At 39.9% G+C, this 21,903-nt stretch overlaps 1 protein-coding gene across 1 annotated transcript in view; it reads left to right on the top strand.

Moving 5' to 3' along the window:
* dchs2 (dachsous cadherin-related 2) overlaps positions 1-21,181 on the top strand; it is a 39,934-nt gene extending 18,753 nt beyond the window's left edge. The window contains exons 10-20 of the mRNA XM_051899747.1: positions 911-1,150; positions 3,816-3,950; positions 5,487-5,696; positions 13,170-14,021; positions 14,224-14,337; positions 14,782-14,993; positions 15,245-15,396; positions 15,576-15,706; positions 15,842-16,122; positions 16,247-16,388; positions 18,291-21,181. Of these exons, the coding sequence (XP_051755707.1) occupies positions 911-1,150; positions 3,816-3,950; positions 5,487-5,696; positions 13,170-14,021; positions 14,224-14,337; positions 14,782-14,993; positions 15,245-15,396; positions 15,576-15,706; positions 15,842-16,122; positions 16,247-16,388; positions 18,291-20,902 (5,081 nt within the window). The 3' untranslated portion in view covers positions 20,903-21,181. The remainder of the gene's footprint in view (positions 1-910; positions 1,151-3,815; positions 3,951-5,486; positions 5,697-13,169; positions 14,022-14,223; positions 14,338-14,781; positions 14,994-15,244; positions 15,397-15,575; positions 15,707-15,841; positions 16,123-16,246; positions 16,389-18,290) is intronic.
* The last annotated feature ends 722 nt before the right edge of the window (positions 21,182-21,903 follow it).

Below are 21,903 nucleotides of genomic sequence, written 5' to 3'. Positions count from 1 at the left end.
TCATGAACTTTAACATTTAACATGCTAACTGGGGCCTGTCGAGTCTGAGATGTAGCTGTTGGGTTTTTTGCAGTTTCTTTGAGCAATATACAGTCTGACCTTGGGGTGAATTTGCTGGGACGTCCACTCCTGGAAAGATTGGCAACTGTCTTGAATGTTTTCCACTTGAAGCAGAAACTTTCTCACTGTAGACTTAAATTGTTTGGAAACGGCCTTGTAACCCTTCCTAGATTGATAGGCAGCAACAATTGCTTCTCTAAGATCATTGCTTTTGTTTTTCCTTCTTGGCATTGTGTTAACACTCACCCGAATGCTCTAGACCAGCAAACTGCCAGAAACTTCTGCTTTTATAAAGTTGGTCAACGCCTTGCTGCTACTTACCCTCTTAATTCTTAATAAATTATGGAAGCAGTAAGGGTGTACTTAGTTTGTCACGCATGGCTTCTCCATTTTGGCCTAGTTTATTAAAAATAAACCATGACAGGGTGCATGTCATGTGGCGTCGTTCATCTGAGGTTGTATTTACCTAATTTTAAGACCTGCCAAGGACCAGATGATTTTTTATTATGTCCTGATAAGAAAAGATAGAATTCAAAAAGGTGTACTTTCTTTTTCACATTTCATACGCAATGGTAATTCAAAGTGCTTTACCAAAATAAATAAATAAATAAATAAATAAATAAATAAATAAATAAATAAAATAGGATTAATAAAATAATACTCGATTCCTACCTGCCTGATCACTAAGTTTTGGGGTGCCCCTATCTAGAATGGAAGAAATCAAGAGTCAGTCTTTACAACAAATCTTTACTGTCACTTTTGGTCAGTTTAATGCATCCTTTCTGAATAAAAGCTGAAAAAAATCTTACTATCCAAACTTTATATATATAATATTTTCTCTCTCTTACAGGGCATCTGTACCTGAATTCATCCCTGGATTATGAATCCCAGCATGTCTACATTCTCAATGTCCAGGCTAGAGACAGTGGCGTTCCCTCTCTGTCCTCCACTCAGACACTCACAGTGGAGGTTTTGGATGTTAATGACCATCCTCCTGTGTTCCAGCAGCACATTTACAATACCACTGTCATGGAGAACAGAGAACCAGGAGAGATCATTGTCACAGTTACTGCAATCGACCTGGATTCAGGTAGGCTACCACCTTAAAAAACTCATGATGAGACCTTGACAAAATTTCAGCTCAATTTAGTTTAACATTTAACACAGTCAAACATAATCAAACATGAAATACCAGTTGGTAGTCAAACTGTTGTGGAAATTACCACAAGATGGCAGTATGGTTACTCACAGTTTCCATCATGATGTTGTCATTACCAGCAAAAAGCATTTCAATCATAATTGCCTTAGTGTCTGCATTTTGTCTGAATTTTAATCTTGCGGTCTCACCTGCTTAAAGTTTGCCTTATATTTCTCTTAATTATATTTTAGCTTTTGTCAGTTGCAGGGTTGCCAACTTAGGTTGCCTGGCTGAAGTGAGATTTTGATGACATGGACTAAATTAATGACATACCCCCATTTAAGGTTTTAAAGATCCAAAAATTTATTTTTAACTTCATCTTAATAATGCAAATTACTAATACTGCATTAATAATTCTTCTGTTTGCTTCATCTGTTTGACACTCTGTAGTTTGGTTCGGCTATACATGGTTATTCAAAACTGTTGTGAAATGGAAATATGTGCATAATGTAGGCTGAAGCAGTGATTCACATTAAACTCTAGGAATATGTCCCTTCAGTGTTCAAGACAAATTGGTTTGTTAACCTTTAATCAATAGCTTCTGGCATTTTAATACATTAAATGCATCACTTCTGTAAGTGATGTTATGAAGTAATAGAAGTTCTGCATACCACAGCGCACATATTCAACTAGTCCACAAAGAAATTATCACTTGTCTGGCCTGTGTGATATTCCCTGGCCAAATTAAAATACATTTCCCCGGCACAAACACTCTTCATGTTCTTCATGTTTGTTCATGTTCTCTGTCACTTTAGTCACTTTACAAAGAATATCTGTGTTAGACCAAACAAGTCCTGTGCTGGTCAGAAAATCCTATCCTCCGATTTATTTTGTGTTGTTTTGTTATTTGACGTGACTCATGAGATGTAATTGGGTAGCGTGAGAGTGTGAGACTGAGCCTAAAAGCATGTATCTCACCTAGTTTTCTGATAGTATTGTATTGTTATTTACTATTCCATATTACACATTTCTGTAACAGTAGCCTGCAAAAATCTCCATGTAGCAAAACATGTTAGCATTAGTAACTTGAGGTAGTGAATTTCTTTTAGAATTTGTCCATCATGATTTCAGTCTGGAAGTCCAGATGTCCTTGGTCATCAGACTCTAAATTTATTTAGTTAGCAGACTGCTGTTAAAAACATACATCCACCTAAATTATGTTTCGTCAAACTTGATTGCTAACATAAATCAACGGGTCTTTGTGTTCTTTTTCGCATGCCGTGTGTTATTCTGTGCGTCCTGTGCCTAGTCCAAATATTCACAAATCTACCAGGCCCTTTTAAAATACCTCAGCCTCAATATCAGTGTCTGCCTGTCTCTGCGTTTCTGACATTATCCTAGAACAGCAGTCAGGCCTCCTGCAGGATATTTGAAATTGTGTGTGATGATTCACTAACTCAAGCCATCTGTGCTAATAAAGGCCCGTTATTTTTTCTCCCAGAATTCACTCCTTTCAGCAGTGTGGTCTATGGTTTGTTCTTTGATTTTAACTTACATTACGTTAAACCTCATGAAACCCCATGAAACCACTGTGCCAAATGGTCATCAGATGAAGATTGATACTGTTAGTAATTGATTCAACTATCTCTTACTTTTGCATTAATAGTTTGATTTTAGTACACTCATAAAGCTGATATATGATTTTTTGGGCTGCTGGTGAAGTTTCCAGCATATGAGTTGCTTTGTGTGTGTGTGTGTGTGTGTGTGTGTGTGTGTGTGTGTGTGTGTGTGTGTGTCAATGATTTTTTTTTTCTACTATTGATTCATTTATTTAAAAATACATTAACAGTAAAATTTTTTAATTTGAATTAAAATTCATGTTTATATTTTTGGCAGCACAAAGAAAAAATTGTCAGGGTTATACAACTGATATCACAAGAAAAATGCATCATTAAAAGAATGATATTCTTGAAAAGGGAAACCTCATTATGTACTAGTTTGCCACAAACTGTAACGTTACGATGATGAAGAGGCGGTGAGAGGCATAGCGGATGTAACTGCAGCTAAAACATTATTAGATCAAACAAAAGAACAAAAAGAAAAGGGAAAAAAAAAACAGTGTGAAGTAACTACAACCAACACAAGACAATGAACTGAGATAAATAAAGGCCTTAAATAGTGGAACTTAATACAAAACAGGTGTGCACTAATCAGTGAAACAATGAATTACCATGACATACAAAAAAAAAAAAAAAAGGATTTTTGAGTAATGCCATTAATTGTAGCAGGTGTTGTTTTTTTTAGCACTGTTTTCAATTCAGAGATCAGATAAGAAGCTCAGAAATAGCACTTTGCCTGAAAGGACAGTAAATAGACCTCATTCAGCTGTCAAATACTCGTCACAGCTCAACTCTCCTGTATTTTTTGGCACCTGCAACACAAAAGTGGAGGAAGGCACACATTAAAAAGGCAATTACTAGTACAAAAGTACTTCAACTCTTTCTCATGACATCATGAAATCATAATCAGAAAATGTTGGGGCAACTTCTTGTAGACAAAAAATCTTCTGCTCTGATGACCAAGAGTTGTATGAAGAGTATGTGTGTGTTTCCCACAGAGGCGAATAATGCTGTTAGCTACAGCTTGTTACCCGGTCCTGGATATGAGCTCTTCACGATAAACTCCCACACTGGTCAGATCAGCACATCCACTCAGCTAGACAGAGAGATCCAATCCAGATTTACTCTCAGAGGTGAGATCTTCCATCTGCTTGAATCCTCCCTCCCTCTCCTTCCTAAACCTTTTCTTTTTAATGTTTGAGTGTGCGAAATCTATAGAACACACTATTTAAGTTATATACTGTTTAGCAATTATTGAATATTTTGAACTCACACAGTCACACTGTCTATTCAAACTTGCTTCTGAAAATCAGACACTGAAGGCCATGATTTGTGTGTTTTTAGTGGTAGGATGAAATATAGACAAAGATACATTAACAGATCTTTTTTTTCTTTTTTTTTTTTTGCTGTATTAATATTATTTGTAGGATTGTATGGTTTGAAATAGGACTATTAGCATGGTAAATGGTTTCAGATGTTTTACAAGTCAGTGTTTGCTTACAGAGTGTAATGGGCAATTAGAGCTAATCATCAAATACACTAACATAAATCTGTAGGATAACATGAAGATGGTAAGGCGGTGTTGGAATGATTATTGTGAAACACAAATGCAAATATCAAGCCACAGTGTTATTTTAGAACAGTGGTTCCCAACCCTGGTCCTGGAGTACCCCTAACACTGCACATTTTTGATGTCTCTCTAAAGGCGGGTGCACACTGTGCGACTTTGGCCACGATTTGGTCGTCTGAGACAAATTTTGAGAATCCTAAAAGATTCCTCTGATCCTAGGCTAAAATCTGTAGTCTTTGATCACTAGTTTGACATGTTCACCGACAGCCAATCAATGACCATTGCGATCAAATTTTACCTCAGACGAAATTCTGGCAGTGTCAGAAGATTTGACGCACAGTCCAGCAGTGTGACTTCTCCTACGACGAACGTCAAATTGTCTTCGTTTTTCAAGACAAGACGTGATCAAAATGAACACTAGAGATTTCTTTGTTAGCCACCATTTCAGTCCCACGTGTAATGCAGCTCACAGTCACCGAACGTGTATGGGTTGATGATATAAAACTCTGGAAAAGTTTTCACGCGCACGTCCGTTTTTAACGCGTCTTGACAGTCGTACAGTCTGACATAAATGACAGCTGAGATCCCACAATGTGACATGAGGATAATGTTCGTACAGTCTGACAAGCAATAATCGTAAAGGACTATTATAAATCGCACAATGTGCACCCAGCTTTATTTGACACACCCTTCTAAGGTCTTGGAGTCTTTACTAATGAGCTGATCAGTTGAATGGTGTGTTTGATTAGGTAGACATTTAAAACGTGCAGTGCTTGGGGTACTCCAGGACCAGACTTGGGAACCACTAGCTGTTTTAGAATCATTGATATAGTTTTTATTAATAATTTTCCATTTTTGTTTTAATTTCAGTAAATTTGTTGTCTATGTTTGTCTATTGTCTATATAGCTTTTATTTATTTTCAGCTTCACCTTTAGTTTTAGTTATTTTCAGGATATTTGCAATGTTTTAAAAATTTGTAATTGCATGTTCAGTACAAAATCCTTAAACCACTGGAATTGTAAGTGCTGTTGCAACCTTCACTGGTCAATAGTTTCCTGATTATTATAACCTTCTTGTGTGTTTTTGGCTGCTTTACAGTTCAGGCAGAGGACAGCGGGACTCCGTCTCTCTCCGGCACTGCAACAGTGCTGTTCTTTATCCTGGATGATAATGACAACACTCCAGAATTCTCTCAGCCTGATTTTCACATAGTTATCCCAGAGAACTTGCCTCCTGGAGTCATCCACATCATCCAGGCCTCAGATGTTGATAATGGACTAAATGGAACTATTCAGTACTCTATAGAAGGTAAGTAAATCCATCTCTCCTTCACATTATTGACATTTACTGATTTTACATCTAACTGCTTTTATGATATTTTATGCATTGATATGTTTAGAAAATGATTAGAAAACAAAATGTTTTAGTAGAAACAATACTTTTACATTCCCATTCTGGCATTCCATTGCTTACTTTTCAAATAGTATATAATTAATGGCAGTTATTATATATTAGTTTACAGCTAGTAGTTCTGTAACATAGCTGTTGAAGTGTCCTATTGAAGTGATGCTCCTGTGTACAATAAAAGGATTTGACTAAATATTAATGTTATTAACTGGTTAGCATATAAAAATAATTATTTTATATATTTCAATATAATATAATAAAATATTGCAAAATAAAAATACAAACCCGATTCCAAAAAAGTTGAGACACTGTACAAATTGTGAATAAAAAAGGAATGCAATAATTTACAAATCTCATAAACTTATATTTTATTCACAATAGAATATAGATAACATATCAAATGTTGAAAGTGAGACATTTTGAAATGTCATGCCAAATATTGGCTCACTTTGGATTTCATGAGAGCTACACATTCCAAAAAAGTTGGGACAGGTAGCAATAAGAGGCCGGAAAAGTTAAATGTACATATAAGGAACAGCCAGAGGACCAATTTGCAACTTATTAGGTCAATTGGCAACATGATTGGGTATAAAAAGAGCCTCTCAGAGTGGCAGTGTCTCTCAGAAGTCAAGATGGGCAGAGGATAACCAATTCCCCCAATGCTGCGGCGAAAAATAGTGGAGCAATATCAGAAAGGAGTTTCTCAGAGAAAAATTGCAAAGAGTTTGAAGTTATCATCATCTACAGTGCATAATATCATCCAAAGATTCAGAGAATCTGGAACAATCTCTGTGTGCAGAAATTGCAATCCTCTTGGCAAAGGATGCAATAGAGCCTGTCCATCCAGCCGAGAAGAAGGGATTTTACAGCCCTCACTTCATCGTACTACTGAAAGGCGATGGGTTACGACCAATCTTAGACCTGCGAGTTTTGAACAGGGCCCTGCATAGACTCCTATTCAAGATGTTGACACAAAGGCACATTTTGCCAACAGGATTGGTTCATGGCGATAGACCTGAAGGACGCGTATTTCCATGTCTCGATTTTACCTCGACACAGACCATTTCTTCGGTTTGCTTTCAGGGGTTAGCTGATCTGGAGTCAATTCGACAAAGCACAGGTAGACCTGTTCGCTTGCCAAGAATGCTCCCTCTGCCCGCTGTGGTATTCCCTGAACAATGCCCCCCTCGGCACGGACGTGCTAGCACACAGCTGGCCCCAGGGCCTACGCAAATATACATTTCCCCCAATGAGCCTGAGCTCATGCTCCTTGTAACAGCCCCTCCCTGGCAAATCCTCAGGGACATGGCACAATCTGGCACCTGCGCCCAGACCTCTGGAACCTCCATGTTTGGCCCCTGGATGGGATGTGGAAGACTTGAGTGGGCTATCACCAGCTGTGATGGACACTATCATTCAGGCTAGAGTCCCCTCTACAAGGCGGGCCCATGCCTTGAAGTGGAGTCTGTTCACTAACTGGTGTTCTTCCCAAAGGGAAGACCCACGGAGATGCCCAGTTGCGTCAGTGCTTTCTTTCCTGCAGGAGAAGTTGGAAGGACCGTTGTCCCCCTCCACCTTGAAAGTGTATGTGGCCGCCATAGCAGCACATCACAATGCAGTGGACAGTAGATATTTAGGAAGGCACAACCTTATAATCAGAAGCACCAGGAGGTTAAATCCTCCTGGACTGTGCCTTTTTCCCTTGTGGGAAAAAGAGAGGCTGTAGTCTTGCTGGGCCTACAGAGAGCTCTTTTTGAGACACTGGAGCCAGTTGAGCTAAATGCCCTCTCCTTGAAGATGGTGCTCCTGACCGCACACACTTCCATCAAGACGGTGAAGGACCTGCAGGCTTTCTCTTTCAAATGAGCCTTGAGTTCGATCTGGCACACTCTTATGTGATCCTGAGACCCCAGCCAAGCTATGTGCCCAGAGTTCCCAAATTAGGGATCAAGTGCTGCCTCGAGACACGGCAGACCCAGCCTTATCGTTTCTGTGTCCAATATGCACTCTGCATGTTTACTTGGACTGCACAGAGAGATTTAGAAGCTCTGAGCAGCTCTTTGTTTGTTTTGGGGGCCAGCAGAAGGAGAAAGCTATTTCCAAACAGAGATTTGCCCACTGGATAGTGGATGCCATTGCCTTGCTGTACTGTGCCCTTTTGAAGCACACTCCATGAAAAGTGTTGTATCCTCCTTGGCTTTAACCATTGGCACCTCTCTAACAGATATCTGCAGATTGGAGGGCTGGGCGACACCTAATACTTTTGCAAGATTTTACGATCTCCTGGTTGAGCCATTTTTGTCCTGAGTGTTGTCAGGTACGAGCAGGTAAACTGCGGGCAACTGGCCGGGTGTACCACTTGCACACATCACCTTTCCCCTCCCTGAGGAGATAACGTGTGCTCTTTTGTCCACATGAGTTCCCAGGGCCAGCGAATCCTGGATGTACTTTACGCTTCAGCACCCTGCGGCAATCAAATTCAATGGAGGAATTCAAAGCCAGGCCCAGTACTTGTGTAGAATGCCCATTTCAGGTCAGCCCATATACAGTACTTGGGTAGCATGCCCTTTTCAGGTCAGCTCATATACTTGGGCTAAGTGCTCCATATGTAGTAATTCCCTGATGGTAATACCATATGATGTATTTTCCACTGTATGGTTTCCCTGTCGGTAAACTTGTGTCTTCCCCTAGGCAGAGCTCCATCGCTATCGCCACTCACTGTGTTTGTAGTAGTTCCTCCGTTTTCAGGTAGGACCTACTGCAGAAACTTCTTTCCACGTGTGGTACTTCCCGATTGGTAAGTCCATGTGATGTATTCTCCACATGTTAACATCCCAGGCAGGAGGCGGTCTTCATAGTGTTTTTTTCCCACTTGGGAAGAAGAACGCTAACATCTGGTTCACACAGCTGTGATTCTTTATTCAAAAAAAAAAAAAAAAGAGAGAAAAGGTCAAAAGACCAGCTGAAGTGACCTATTCCCATTGTAAGTACTGTCCTTTCTGTCCCCACATGGTACAAAGGACTACATGACTTACGTGGGGCATTGGGAAGATTACAATGTTGTGAGTGCACTTGTTACCCGACACGCAGTAGAGACCTGCACTCCCGCGGGATCCACGGGACCCAATGCAACAGAGTGCAGCGCCGGACAAGATTTGATGGGCGCATGCGGGCACAGGCGGTGAGACACTCCTGGTGTGCGGAATGCGGGAGAATCAAATGATTCGTGGGACTCCTGCAAAATAGAAATTTCTAAACATAAAATATCTAAAAACGAATAAATTGTTATTCGTATATTGCAAAAAAGCAACAAACCAAGATTCTATTAAAGATTCTATTTATAACTTGTGTTTGCAGTGTTGATCATAGCCAATCACATATCTGTTGATTTCTGAGACGCAATGGCCAATCTGTTAGAATCCTCTCACCGCTCAAAAGAGTTTTCATGCAGTGCTAAAATTTGCGCACTCACGAATCCTATTATTATAACACACGAAGTGTAGACATTATGAAAGATTCATTGTTCATATATTCATTGTGTTATAACAGAGCTTTGTGAGATCGCGATAAACTGAGATGATTTTAGTCATTGTAAATGGAGCACTCTGTGCACGCATTCTGCCATACCAAACATGCACGCAGCAGCTTGCTTTTCTGTTAAAACTGTGGTTTGTGAATGTTGATGCTTTAACAACAAATATTTTATAGGGAGCGTTTATGCTGGGATGTTGTGGTGACACATAACTTGATATTTCATGGATGTATGGACAAAAATCTGTATAGACTACTTTTATGCGGGATTTATAACATATTTTTTGGCGGGAGTGAGACAGAATGGGACGTCCCACGCAGGTCTCTAACATGCAGTAGCTTGCCGACATCTGCACCTCCAAAACCTCATAACATGGTTCAGCTTCTTGTTGCATTTTCCATAGGGACGCCTAGTTTCACTATATCGACACTACGTTGAAGTGAGTGACAGATGGAGAACATCTTGGTTACCATTGTAACCTCTGTTCCCTGATGGTGTCCCTCTTGTCACAACATTGAACCACCTTTTGAAATGGCTGGGACATGCTCTCGGCTCCTCAGCATAAACCTGAATGAGTGGATGCACGCCAGCTCCTTTTATACCCGTATGTCCAGGGGAGTGGCACATGCAAATTCCTCTCACCAATTCTCATTGGCCTTTTCTCAAAGTATCAGAGGTGTTGGGGCTCCCAAGTGCGACCCCTAGTGTCACTACATCAACACTATGTCTCGTTCCCTCTAGCAGGGAATGGAGGTTACAATAGTAACAGGGATGTTTTCATTCATTCCATTTCATTCTAATCCCTGATATATTGGAATTTTATTGTCCAAATATGTATTTGCTACATTATGGTCAAACAACTTGTACATAATATGAATATAAACTGCTATTCAAAAGTTTAAGGTCAGTAAGGTTTTTAATGTTTTTGAGTTCAAAAATACAGTAAAAACTGTAATATTTTGAAATATTATTACAATGTAAAATAACATCTTATGGTTATGTATGTAACCCCGGTTTCCTGAGAAAGGAACAAGATGCTGCATCAGATGCTGATGCTATGAGGACCCAGTGTCTGAAGCATGTGTGAAATCACAGCAGTATTATTGGCTGACGGCAGTCCTGCATTACGCATCATCAACTTTGAATTGTCAGAAGGAAGACCCACAGGCATATGAAGCATATGTACAATTACATATGCACCCCTAAGATGTTCCTTTTCAAGGGAACTTGATGCTGTGTCAGATGCTGATGCTACAGGGACGTTAATACCCACTATGGCATGTTGACCAATGCCTGCCCCTAAGCTGTGAATTCACAAAGCACAATCTTGTTAGGCAAAGCACTGAAAAAAAATCTTGGCCTCGACCCAGAATTAGACATCAGCGTCAACACCCAATTAGGACACATCCTGTGACACCATTGCCTTGCTCCCTAGAAAATCTAGTACGTACTGTAGAGGCATTAGGAAAATGCTCAAATACCAACCAAGGGACTTCTGCCTTAAACCTGTTCGAGCCACTGGCTGCAGGACAGGCAAAGCCTAGAGCCAGAATAGCAGAGCTATCAAGGGGAGACTACAGACATAGCCTCAGCTAAATCCACAGTACCATGCCCAGCCTAATAATCTGAACCAGGCAACTGATGAGAAATGCAGTCGCTTCACAGTAACTCTATATATCATCACATCAACCATCACATCAACCAAGCAGCTTACCGAAGGGAGTGTGTGAAGCAAATTCCTCAGCTTTTTATATAGCCAGCTTTTTTATGTGCTGGAGAGGGTGATAGATAAGCGAATGGATTGCTAACATGATACAGTCTACCTGTACTCTGCTAAAAGGCACTGCCGCTATGGCCTTCAACTATTCTGGGAATGGGCACTAACCCATTTACAAGGGAGCATAACCCTGCTTCATCCCCAGACAGATGAGAGAGTGGGCCACTACTTTTGGCTTGGTCCATCTCATCTTCCAAGCTATACCTTGAAAAAAAAGAGTTTACTGGAACCAACCTAATCCGAAAGGAACACATAGCCCTACTTTAAAACCCAATCTGTTGAATTGGGGAGGTTGACAGATGAGAGAGTGGGCAACTTCTTGCAAAGTTCTTAGTCCACAGTTCTCAGCTGCCAAGTTCTACACCCATAGATGGGCTTTTTTTTTTTTTCAGTGCGAGAAGGCGTGCTAAAGTCACACATCACCTTCCAGCTTAAAAGCTGAAGGGGTTACAAATAACAAAGAGGGATGCTTACAGCAATAGATCCATCTTTGTTATTATAACCCACGCAGACTTTCAGGGAGAATGCTAACATAGCTCAGACTATGTTTGCACCATCACTTTGCCGGAGGGGGCAACTGATGGGAAGTGAATGCCTAAGTGATAAGTACCACTTCCCTAAAACCTCACAGAGGCTGTGTTAGCATTGTCTAGCAAATGTCACCTTCAGCTGTACTGGAGGGAGGGTAATCAACACAAAAACAAGTCTCATCATTTGACCACAACAAGCCGTTTCTCTGTTGAAAAAAAAAAGAAAAAATAAGCATTACCTCTCATAAGGTAAGAGTGTAGACCACCTCATTTCACTGCAGCCATCGCTGTCTCACCCCTCTGAACTTCTCCACCACCATCTCAACGGTAGTTCCATTAAGTTCAGAGGGCCAGACTGGGGCATCAAGGAGAAAAGTTTTATCTTTCTCCTTAATGCCCGATAAGTACAGCCACAGATGCATCTCTGTTGCTATAATAGCAGCCATAGAGCTGCCAATGGCATGGGTCGTCGTCTTAGTGGCACGGAGGGCTAGATCCATGGCTGAATGCAGTTCAGGAGACAATCCCTCACCCTGATCCAGGTCTTTTGTATAGTATGTGATCCTCATTGGTCATACCCAGACATCTGGGTTGCACCTTGCAGTCTGTATTAATGAGTTTATGAGTTTAATCAGGTGTGTTAGATGAAGGAGACATATAAAATGTGAAGTGGTGGGGGGTCCCCAGAACAGGTTAGAGAAGCACTGTTTTAATAGGTCTGCTTAGAAGGCCAGCAACACCACCATAGTATGCAGGGCCCCACCAGCCTGACCTGCCACCGCATACGCCTTGCTCACCAGCCGCAATGTTGTTTGACATGGCTTTGAGGGCAAGACGGGAGCCTTCAATGAGGAAGCCAACCCAAAGAAGAGATAGCTGGCGAGCGTCTCTTCTGTCTCCTCTCCCTCCACAATCGAATAGTTTAAGTGGGAGAGGTGGGATCACAGTGATCACTCCTTTCCGAGAGCCTACTCTGCTCTGATTGGTCAGGTGGTCCAGTCTGTTATGATTGGTCTAATTGTTTACAGCATGTGTCAGAAATGAAACAGCGTATTCTCAACATGTCAACAACACAAACCAAACTCTTCCAAGCCTCAGCTAGCACTATAGTGTTTGAGGGTCAAAGTAGACATTTTTTGCAGGCAGCAAATGAAGACATTATGCAAATTTGTTACAAACCTATGTTAGTTCATGCAGGAAGTAATACTAGAATGACGGACAACTTCTTTCAGGCAGTTCAGAATCAGTTCTTTCTTTTGGGAGACAATAACTCTCTTATCGGGCACTTTGATCTTTGAAACTTTGCAGAAGACCTTTTACATTCACAAACAGCTATATAACACTACATGACAGGTAATAGCTGAAAAAAGCATAATAGGGGCACTTTAATACATTTTAAAATGTAATTTATTCCTGTAAAGGCAAAGCTTAATTTTCATTACTCCAGTCTTGCAGTAATGAAAAATGTATACTTGAAGAAAAACTTTCAGGTTGAGAATCAGTGCTCGTGTCTCTTTTTCATCCACTATTATAAGCTGAAGAGTGTTTCAGCATAGATGCTGTGACTGGAGCGATCAGCACCATTAGATTCCTGGACAGAGAGGAGCGATCCAACTACACCCTCCTCATCACTGCTACTGACCATGGGCGTCCACCTCTGAGCTCCACTGCACTGCTGCACGTCACCCTCTCAGATGAAAACGATAACAGCCCCTCATTCACTCGGAAAAGCTATCATGCCAGCATTAGCGAGGGGCTCCGTGTGGGTTCAGAGATCCTACATCTGATAGCATGGGATCCTGACGAGGGGCCCAATGGTGTAGTGACCTTCTCCTTGGAGGAGGAAAATTCTGGAAACTTTTATGTTGATGGCTCAACTGGTGTGATAAGGCTCACAAAGCCATTGGACCGTGAAACTCGTTCCCAGCATGTCTTCCGCGCTGTAGCTACTGACGGCTGCAGCCAAGGTCCACGCAGTTCAATTGCTACAGTTACAATACAAGTAGAAGATATTAATGACAATCCACCCGCATGTGTTAAGGAACCCATGCGGGTGTCAGTCTCTTCCATGACCACACATCCTAATCGATCCATTATAACAGTTACAGCCCAAGATCCGGACCAAGGAGACAATGGGACAGTAGTGTTTAGCCTAGCAGAAGAAGATGAGCTGTTTCAGGTTGATTGGTCTGGATCTGTCAAGTTAAAAGTCCCCCTGAGTAATGAGGTGTTTGGGACAAAGCTGCTCCGTATACAGGCTGTGGATCTAGGTAAACCTTCCCTCACCTCTAGCTGCCTTCTGCTCGTTCAGCTTAACGGTGAAGAGCCGCCGCTGCAGTTTACTGAGGAGCTCTATGAAGTCACAATGCCAGAAAATAGCAAAACAGGTATACTTTGAGCAACTTTTTTTAAGCTTACAGATTTGAGATGTTTTTCACTTTTAAGATGTTTCTCTTGACATTTCAGCACTGATTTACTTAAATGTAATTTACTTAAATGTCATTTTTGAAAAGCTTGTATTTCTGAGAAGGTCAGTATTTGTGGATACTGAACTGACTGTTTTTGTGTGCATCACTTATCATTTCTAAGGCTCTTGGGTTGCAAATGTTGTAGCTCATGACCAGACAGCAGATGAAGGAATGATCAAGTATAGTATTTTCAGCGGCAATGAAAATGAAGCCTTCACTATTAACCCAATTACAGGTGAGAACTGTATAGTCATCATTATAATTTAAAAGTGTTAATTAAATGTACTAATTTCTTTTCATTATTATTATTACTTATTATTATTATTATTATTATTATTATTATTATCAGTGGTGGTACTGGTAATGATGATACTGCAATGCATTACAATTAATGAATTGTATGTATAATAATAATAATAAAAAACATTTGTTTTCAAATAATTCTTTAATTCTTTTGGCAGTTTTGTTGACAACAGAATAAAAATCTAACTTCAACACCTTTTAGTTAGGCACTTCTAAAATTCTAAATATTTTTAGTATTGAGAAAGTAAATGTAACAAAGTTGTTGTAGAAGAATAAACAGTATCATGCTTTGTAGTGTAAAGTGCTTTGCAGTATAAAGTATGTGGTCCAGAGGCATTGTCAAGCTTTTAATTTTCTGAAATTTCTCCATTGACAGGTGATATCACAGTTAAGGAGCAGAGACTTATAGACTTTGAGGTACAGTTTAAAATTTACCTAGTGGTTCTGGCGGAAAATGGACACCAAACCGCCTATGCCAGGGTGGCCATCACTCTGCAGGATATCAATGATAACACACCAGTTTTCAAGCAAAGCTACTACAGAACAGCTGTATGGGAGGGACAAATTCATAACACCTTTGTCATGCAGGTACATCTTGGGATTTGTTTGACCATGCCATGATTATTATGGCACTTATTACAAAATTATCTTGTAACTCTGATTCACACAATAACACAAAATAACACAAAAAATCTTTATAACTTCAGAATTATTTTTTAACCAAGTGGCTGTTGTGAATAAATATTGAATCATGTGTATGATCATCAGTTTAACCAAAAAAGATTTTTAACTTACATTCCAGATCCTAATTTTAACATTATATAACTTTAATTCTGTAGGTGTTAGCGACAGATTCTGACAGTGGTATAAATGGGCAGATCAGTTACTTCATTTTGGATGGAAACCACAATAATGCATTTGTGATCGACTCTGTTCGTGGGATTCTTGCCACCAATGCTGTCTTGGACAGAGAAATATTCTCATCCTACAAGTATGACAAACCTTCTTCTACTCACAATGAAGTTTACATGGAAATGGTCTATTGGAAATTGTTTGACTAATCATGGAAGACATCATATCATCACTATTTGTTTTCCTGTTGGCCTTAAAGGTTATGAATTTCTATTTTTAATAAAATATATATATATATATATTTTTTTTCAAATACAGATTAATTCTTCAGGCCAAGGACATGGGAAGTCCTCCCCTTACAGGCACCTGCACTGTCCGTGTCCAGGTTGTAGATGTAAATGACAATAGTCCTACAATTCCATTCATGGAACCAGTGACCATTGCAGAAAGTATGAAACTTATTTATGTTTACTGATACAATCCCAGCATTTTCACACCTTTCTTATTTGATTTAAAGCGTCTCAATATGTGTTCAAAATGTTAAAGAACAACACACTGAAAATATTTCCTTGCCATCTCCACAGATCTTCCTGTTGGCCACATTGTCACCCAAGTGATTGCAAATGATGTAGACCTTAGTCCTTCAGCAACATACAGATTCAAAGATCGGACAAGTGGAAGTTTTGCAATTGACCAGTACTCAGGGGTAATTACTACAACTAAGAGCCTGGACTATGAAGATCAAGCAGTCTATACATTGAGAGTAGAAGCATCAGACTCTGTCCATCAAACTGAGGCCGAACTCTATATCCAGGTGTTGGATGTCAACGATAACCCTCCAGTCTTCTCTCAGGAATTTTACCAGGTAAAAATAATATATTAAACTATTTTAAGAGGTCTTGATCACTTTTTTTAGTATTGTAGGATACAATCATGCACTATTCATGCTCTTCTTATAGTACTGACCATCTTTTGCTGCACACATCCAGGTTTTGTTGCCAGAGCATACATCAGCAGACACATATGTTGTGTCTGTATCAGCAACTGATAAAGACTCTGGCCAAAATGGAAGAATTTCATATAGGCTTCTTTCCTCCCCACTGAGAGGGTTCTACATTGATCCTGACAATGGTAATTTTTCACAAATTCTTTGCTCACAAATCTCTAACTAAAGTAATACAATAAAGCAAGCTTGCTTTTATACAACAGTTCAATGGCACAAGTGTGTAAATAAATAAGAAACAACAACAGAGTGTTTTTTAAAAACCCTTCTTCCTCCATGGATTCAAATCTCGATTTGACAGTTCAACATATGACCCCTAGACTTTAATAATTCTAATGAGTTAATAATTCTAAAACTAGCAAGAACTAGCAATGAAGGAATGCAGAGTTGCTTCATTGAAGTTTATTGTATTATGTAAAATAGAATATGATGAGAGAGAGATCATTACATGAATCTGATATAATATTTATTCTTCAGGTCAATCTTATAATCTTATATTCATAAAAAAATGAATATCTGCTGAAGAAAGCAATACATTTGTATTAGTATCCTTTTAACAGTTTCCCATGACAGCGCTAGTGAATGCATTTGTCGGTTGCATCTTATAAGGTGTTGTTTAAAGTAAAAAATAATGTCCTTGTTTATAACCTTGTTTCAGTCCCTTTCAATATAGGCTACAAGACTTTGCTACTGACTCACTCATAAAGACTGTCTTTGCCGCCATGTAATGGCGTAATAATGTATCTTTCACTGAAGTCTAAATCATAATCACTAACAGACCCTTTCTCAATACCAAATAAGATAAATCTGTTCTCGGCATACCTGTCAAGCCCACCATCCACCGCCCTCCCATTTTGTTAAACTCCCATAATTTGTATGGCCCAAACCTCGTTATATGATGTGATCAATAGGTTGTGGAGTTGCCAGACACATCATACAAATTTCAACCCTTTTGTGACCTGCAACCTACTACAACCCAGTTGCGCTGTTGATATCTGCGCACGTAGTAGACGTGGGAAGACGCAGGAATCAAGCAGTCACTGGTAGAAATGGGAGGAGAAGACTCAGGTTGTGAAAAACAAAATATACATGTAAATTTAACAACAGCTGGATGGAAGAATTTAATTTAATATCTCGAAGCCATATTGACAATGCCCACGCCTTTTGCAAAGTGTGTCACACTGATTTTAATATCAAACACGGTGGTGGAAATGATGTTAAATCACATTAAATATCACATAAATGACTCATTAAATCACAGCGACACAGAAGGGCACACCGGCCATTTCGACCTTCAATGTAATGTTAATGTACAATGTTAAATACACGAAATACATATGTTTTTGTTATATGTTCCACAGTTTTTAACTGCTGTGCAGTGTTTCTGTTTATGTAATAAAATTTGTAATAATAATAATAAAAATAAATATAAACAAACATGAATAAGTCACATTATTATCATAATTACACCCCCACCCCCTGCCCCCCGCTCAGAGATCTATTTTTCAAAATGGCACTGTTTATATATAAATCTCTCATTTGAGGTCTGAACAATTACATTATCACCTAAAAAAACTCTTACAACTACATTCTGTGGCACATTAACAGTAGTATTTGTAAAATTATAGCGGGTTTGCTCCTCTGCTATTGATGCTCTCTGTGAAAAATGCTGCCAGTATAGATCCGGCAGAAACAAGTGGCATGATACAAATTGTGAAACGGTTTATGTGTGATATTAGTAGAATATCGCATGCCTGGAAAAGGCGCTAGGCCGATCAGCCAATTCGAGAACCATAACTAACTGTTGTATAAATGCTAATAAACACAGAAAAGGGGAGCATACAGTATAATACAAGTATCTTAGATATACACAAAATTAATTCTTTTTTTTTTATTTGTGGTTTTTATTCAGTTATGTAAATTAAAGAAGTTTTAGTTTTACCGTAGTTCTATTTAGTGAATCTTGCTATAATAATAAAACAATCCTGTGTGTAAAATTGCATTTCAAGTGAGTTTTCTTCTGCCTACAGGTTCAGTGTTTACCAACAAGCCTCTGAACTATGTTGCAAATGGAAACATGTTACGGCTGCTGGTGGAGGCACGTGACAGTGGTGACCCCAGTCTATTTAGTGTCACTTCTGTGGACATAGAGGTGGTGGACTTCAACGACAATGCCCCCTTCTTCACACAGAACTCATACCAGGTGAATGTTCCCGAGGATGTATCTGTTGGAAGCACTCTACTCACTCTATTAGCAGAGGACAGTGACTACTCAAATAAAAACACCCGTTTGGAGTATGCAATCATAGGTGGAAATGACGAAAGGCGGTTCTGCCTTGAAGTTGTTAGCATTCCAGCTGAACCCCACAGCCAAACTGTTGGCCAAGTAGTGCTCTGTGACACACTGGATCGAGAGACCACAGACACTTATTCATTGATTGTGACTGTAACAGACAGGGGATCCCCACCCCTGAACAGCTCAACTGTAGTGTCAGTCAAAGTCCTTGATATTAATGACAATGCACCTGTTTTCAGTAATCCAGAGTACCATGCACAGGTCACTGAGAACAGCCCCATAGGTACAGCCCTTATCCATATCTCTGCCTCTGATCCTGATCAAGGTGCAAATGGGACTGTAGCGTACAACATCATCTCAGGTAACAGCAGAGGCTTGATCAGAGTGGACTCTGCAACAGGTGTCCTTGAAGTTAATGGAACACTGGACTATGAAGAGAATAAAAAAATGACCTTAACAGTCCAAGCATCAGATTGTGGTGCTCCAAGAGGCAAAAAAGTATCTTTTGCTGTTGTTTACATATTGGTACTTGATGAGAATGACAATTCCCCATTCTTCATGTTCCCTACCTACAACTGCTCGGTGTCTGAAAACCTGCCGGCTTTTACTCCTGTGTGCACAGTACATGCTATTGATGAAGATGCAGGAATCTTTGGGCTACTTACTTATTCCATTTTAACCCCCTGTTTTGTGGACTATGACAGTAGCAACCCAGACAAGAAAGAAGCCTTTGGTATTGATCCTCTTACTGGAGACATCCATACCAAGCAGATGTTTGACTATGAACGAGAGAGTGAATTCTGCTTTGTGGTAGAGGCACGTGACAAAGGAGATCAAGTGGCAACCTTGAGAGTACAAATCGAAATCGAAGGCATTGATGAGTTCAGCCCCATCTTCACCCAGAATGTGTACCATTTCTCTCTGCCGACCAATGCCAAGGTTGGCCAAAGTATAGGCCACCTGATGGCTATGGATCATGATGGTGGTCTGGATGGCTTAGTGGAGTACTCTTTAGTCAACCCATCCCCATTTTTCAATGTCAACAAAACAACTGGCTGTCTATATATCTCAAACTCTGTGTATCAGAGAAGAAGATCGATCTCAAATGAGACAATAGAGGACCTGATAGTTCTAGCAAGCAGCCCCAAACTGGACTCCAGGTCGTCAACCTGTCATGTAGTTGTGAACATATCCAGTTCAGCAAAGTCTGTGGCAAGTGTTGATCTCAGTGTCCACACTGCCAGTCTCAGTGTGTCATTAATAGTGTTCCTCCTACTTTTAATGAGCTTCATTGCCCTTGTTCTAAGGTACAGGTCCAAAGAGAATGTCGTAAAGAAGGCAACCTCCTTATCTGCTAACCTCAACCCTGAGACTGACTCTTTAGGAACAACAGATGGCAACCTTAACAGCAGTATCCGAGGTATTAACCTCCACGATTTACAAGAACCATTAGACAGTTGGGGAAGAATGTATATCCCAAACCCTTCAAGAAACTCAAACTCAAAAGCCTCAAGTGGAAGAGGATCTACCGAGGAAGAGACTGCTGAGGATCAAGAGATCAAGATGATCAACAAGTTTCCATGTTACAAACAGCTTGGCTCTGTCACAACACAACAGGCATCAAGAGTCTCAGACTCAGGGATTCCTGGGGACTCAGACCAACTCTCTTTTCACTCAGCAGATGAAGACCCGCTTTCTGGTGCCAATATAGGTATAGTTAGAATAGTGAATATGCCCAGTTCTGAGAGTCTCCATAATTTCAGGGATGAAGGAGGAGGTGAGGGAATGCTTCCTCTGGTAGTCAACATGAAGGAAGTGGAGGAGGTCATAAGAAGGTGCATGTCTATGCCTGATGACCAGGGTTCAGTTGAGGGCTCACTCACCAATCTGATTTCCTGTGAGGAACAGCTTCATGGAAGCTATGGTCGGGACTACTTTCTCAATTGGCAGCCACGCTTCCAATCTTTGGCCTCTGTTTTTACAGACATTGGGATGCTTCCAGATGAAGGGATGAGGGCCAGAGATGTGGAGCCAGAGTCACAGAGCCTTCTGCACCCACCTCCTCTCATCACAGCAGTTGCCCAACCAGGAATACGTGCTGTCCCTCCCAGAATGCCCCATAGAAGATTGCCCCTGGTCAGATTGCCCACATACACCAAGACTTGCACTAGAAACACAGAGTTGACCCATTCAGCAATGACTCCTAGTTTCTCCCCCTCTCTGTCGTTACTTACCGTTAGAACACCCAGTACCTCACCAGTGGTTTCAGAAACAGGTTTGGGATGCTATAGAAAAATGGCAACACTGCCAAGAGACATCTTGGACGATGCAGAGATTCAAGTGTAATCTTGTATTTCGAATATATGTATATATATGTTAGCTTTTTTATAATTTTTAATCATTTTAATGCTGATTCTCTTAAATTAGTTTTTGTTCTCATCTCATTTTTATTTTGCCAAATATTTGCTTTGGAATTTCTGAATTGTGGTGGCTAGGAAACAAAAAGCTATGCAAGGATCTCTCCAAGTACACTGAGTATATATAACTGAACAAGCACTTTATTGTACATTTATGGAGTACCTATAGGTACTAATAAGATTAAGATTAAATTAAGATAAGTTATTAGCGATGTGTTGACGAATCATCATAATTATCTGCACTGACAAAGTTTTAATTCACACTTCATACATATCATACATAGTTCATCTTAAAATGAAAATTATGAATTTTTACTTACCTACTTGTATGACTCTTTTGTGAAATAATTGTGAAGTAATTTAATATAAATGTCCTGAGCCACACTTTACCATTATATTAAAGATGAATGAGGACTAGGGCTGTCAAGTTTTTAAAAAATAGTTTCTGGTGAGAAGACATTGGTGCAATGTGGCTGCCAATGTGGATTTGCTTTTCACAGTGACTCTGCTGCCTCCCAGTCAGCCTGGACTCCTATTTGATATATGGATTATATCCATTGACAATATGTGGCCTTGCTGCTTTAAATTTATTATTTACATTATGGTTTTATGTGGAGTTTACGGCAATAATTATTTTGAACACCTGGATTTCATTATGTTAAAATATTCTCCTATCCACCTTATTCCTACGCCCCATGACGCTTGAGTGAATTATGGGTGTACCTTCCGTTAAGCTGTAAGCAATCAGTGAAAGGCTCAGGCCCGGCGTCAAGGGCTTAGAGGTGTAACCAACTTCCACACCTGGAAGTTACACCCAACTTCCAGGTGTGGAAGTTGGGTGTAACCAAAGTTGCTTTTTTTTTTTTCTTTTCATTTTCGCAATATGTATTAGACCTTTTCTCTCTAGGCCTAATGCAGAAAGGCTTATTC

This window comes from Ctenopharyngodon idella, chromosome 1, assembly GCF_019924925.1.
Source record: "Ctenopharyngodon idella isolate HZGC_01 chromosome 1, HZGC01, whole genome shotgun sequence".
NCBI lineage: Eukaryota > Metazoa > Chordata > Actinopteri > Cypriniformes > Xenocyprididae > Ctenopharyngodon > Ctenopharyngodon idella.
This window is presented reverse-complemented; position numbering and strand designations above follow the sequence as displayed.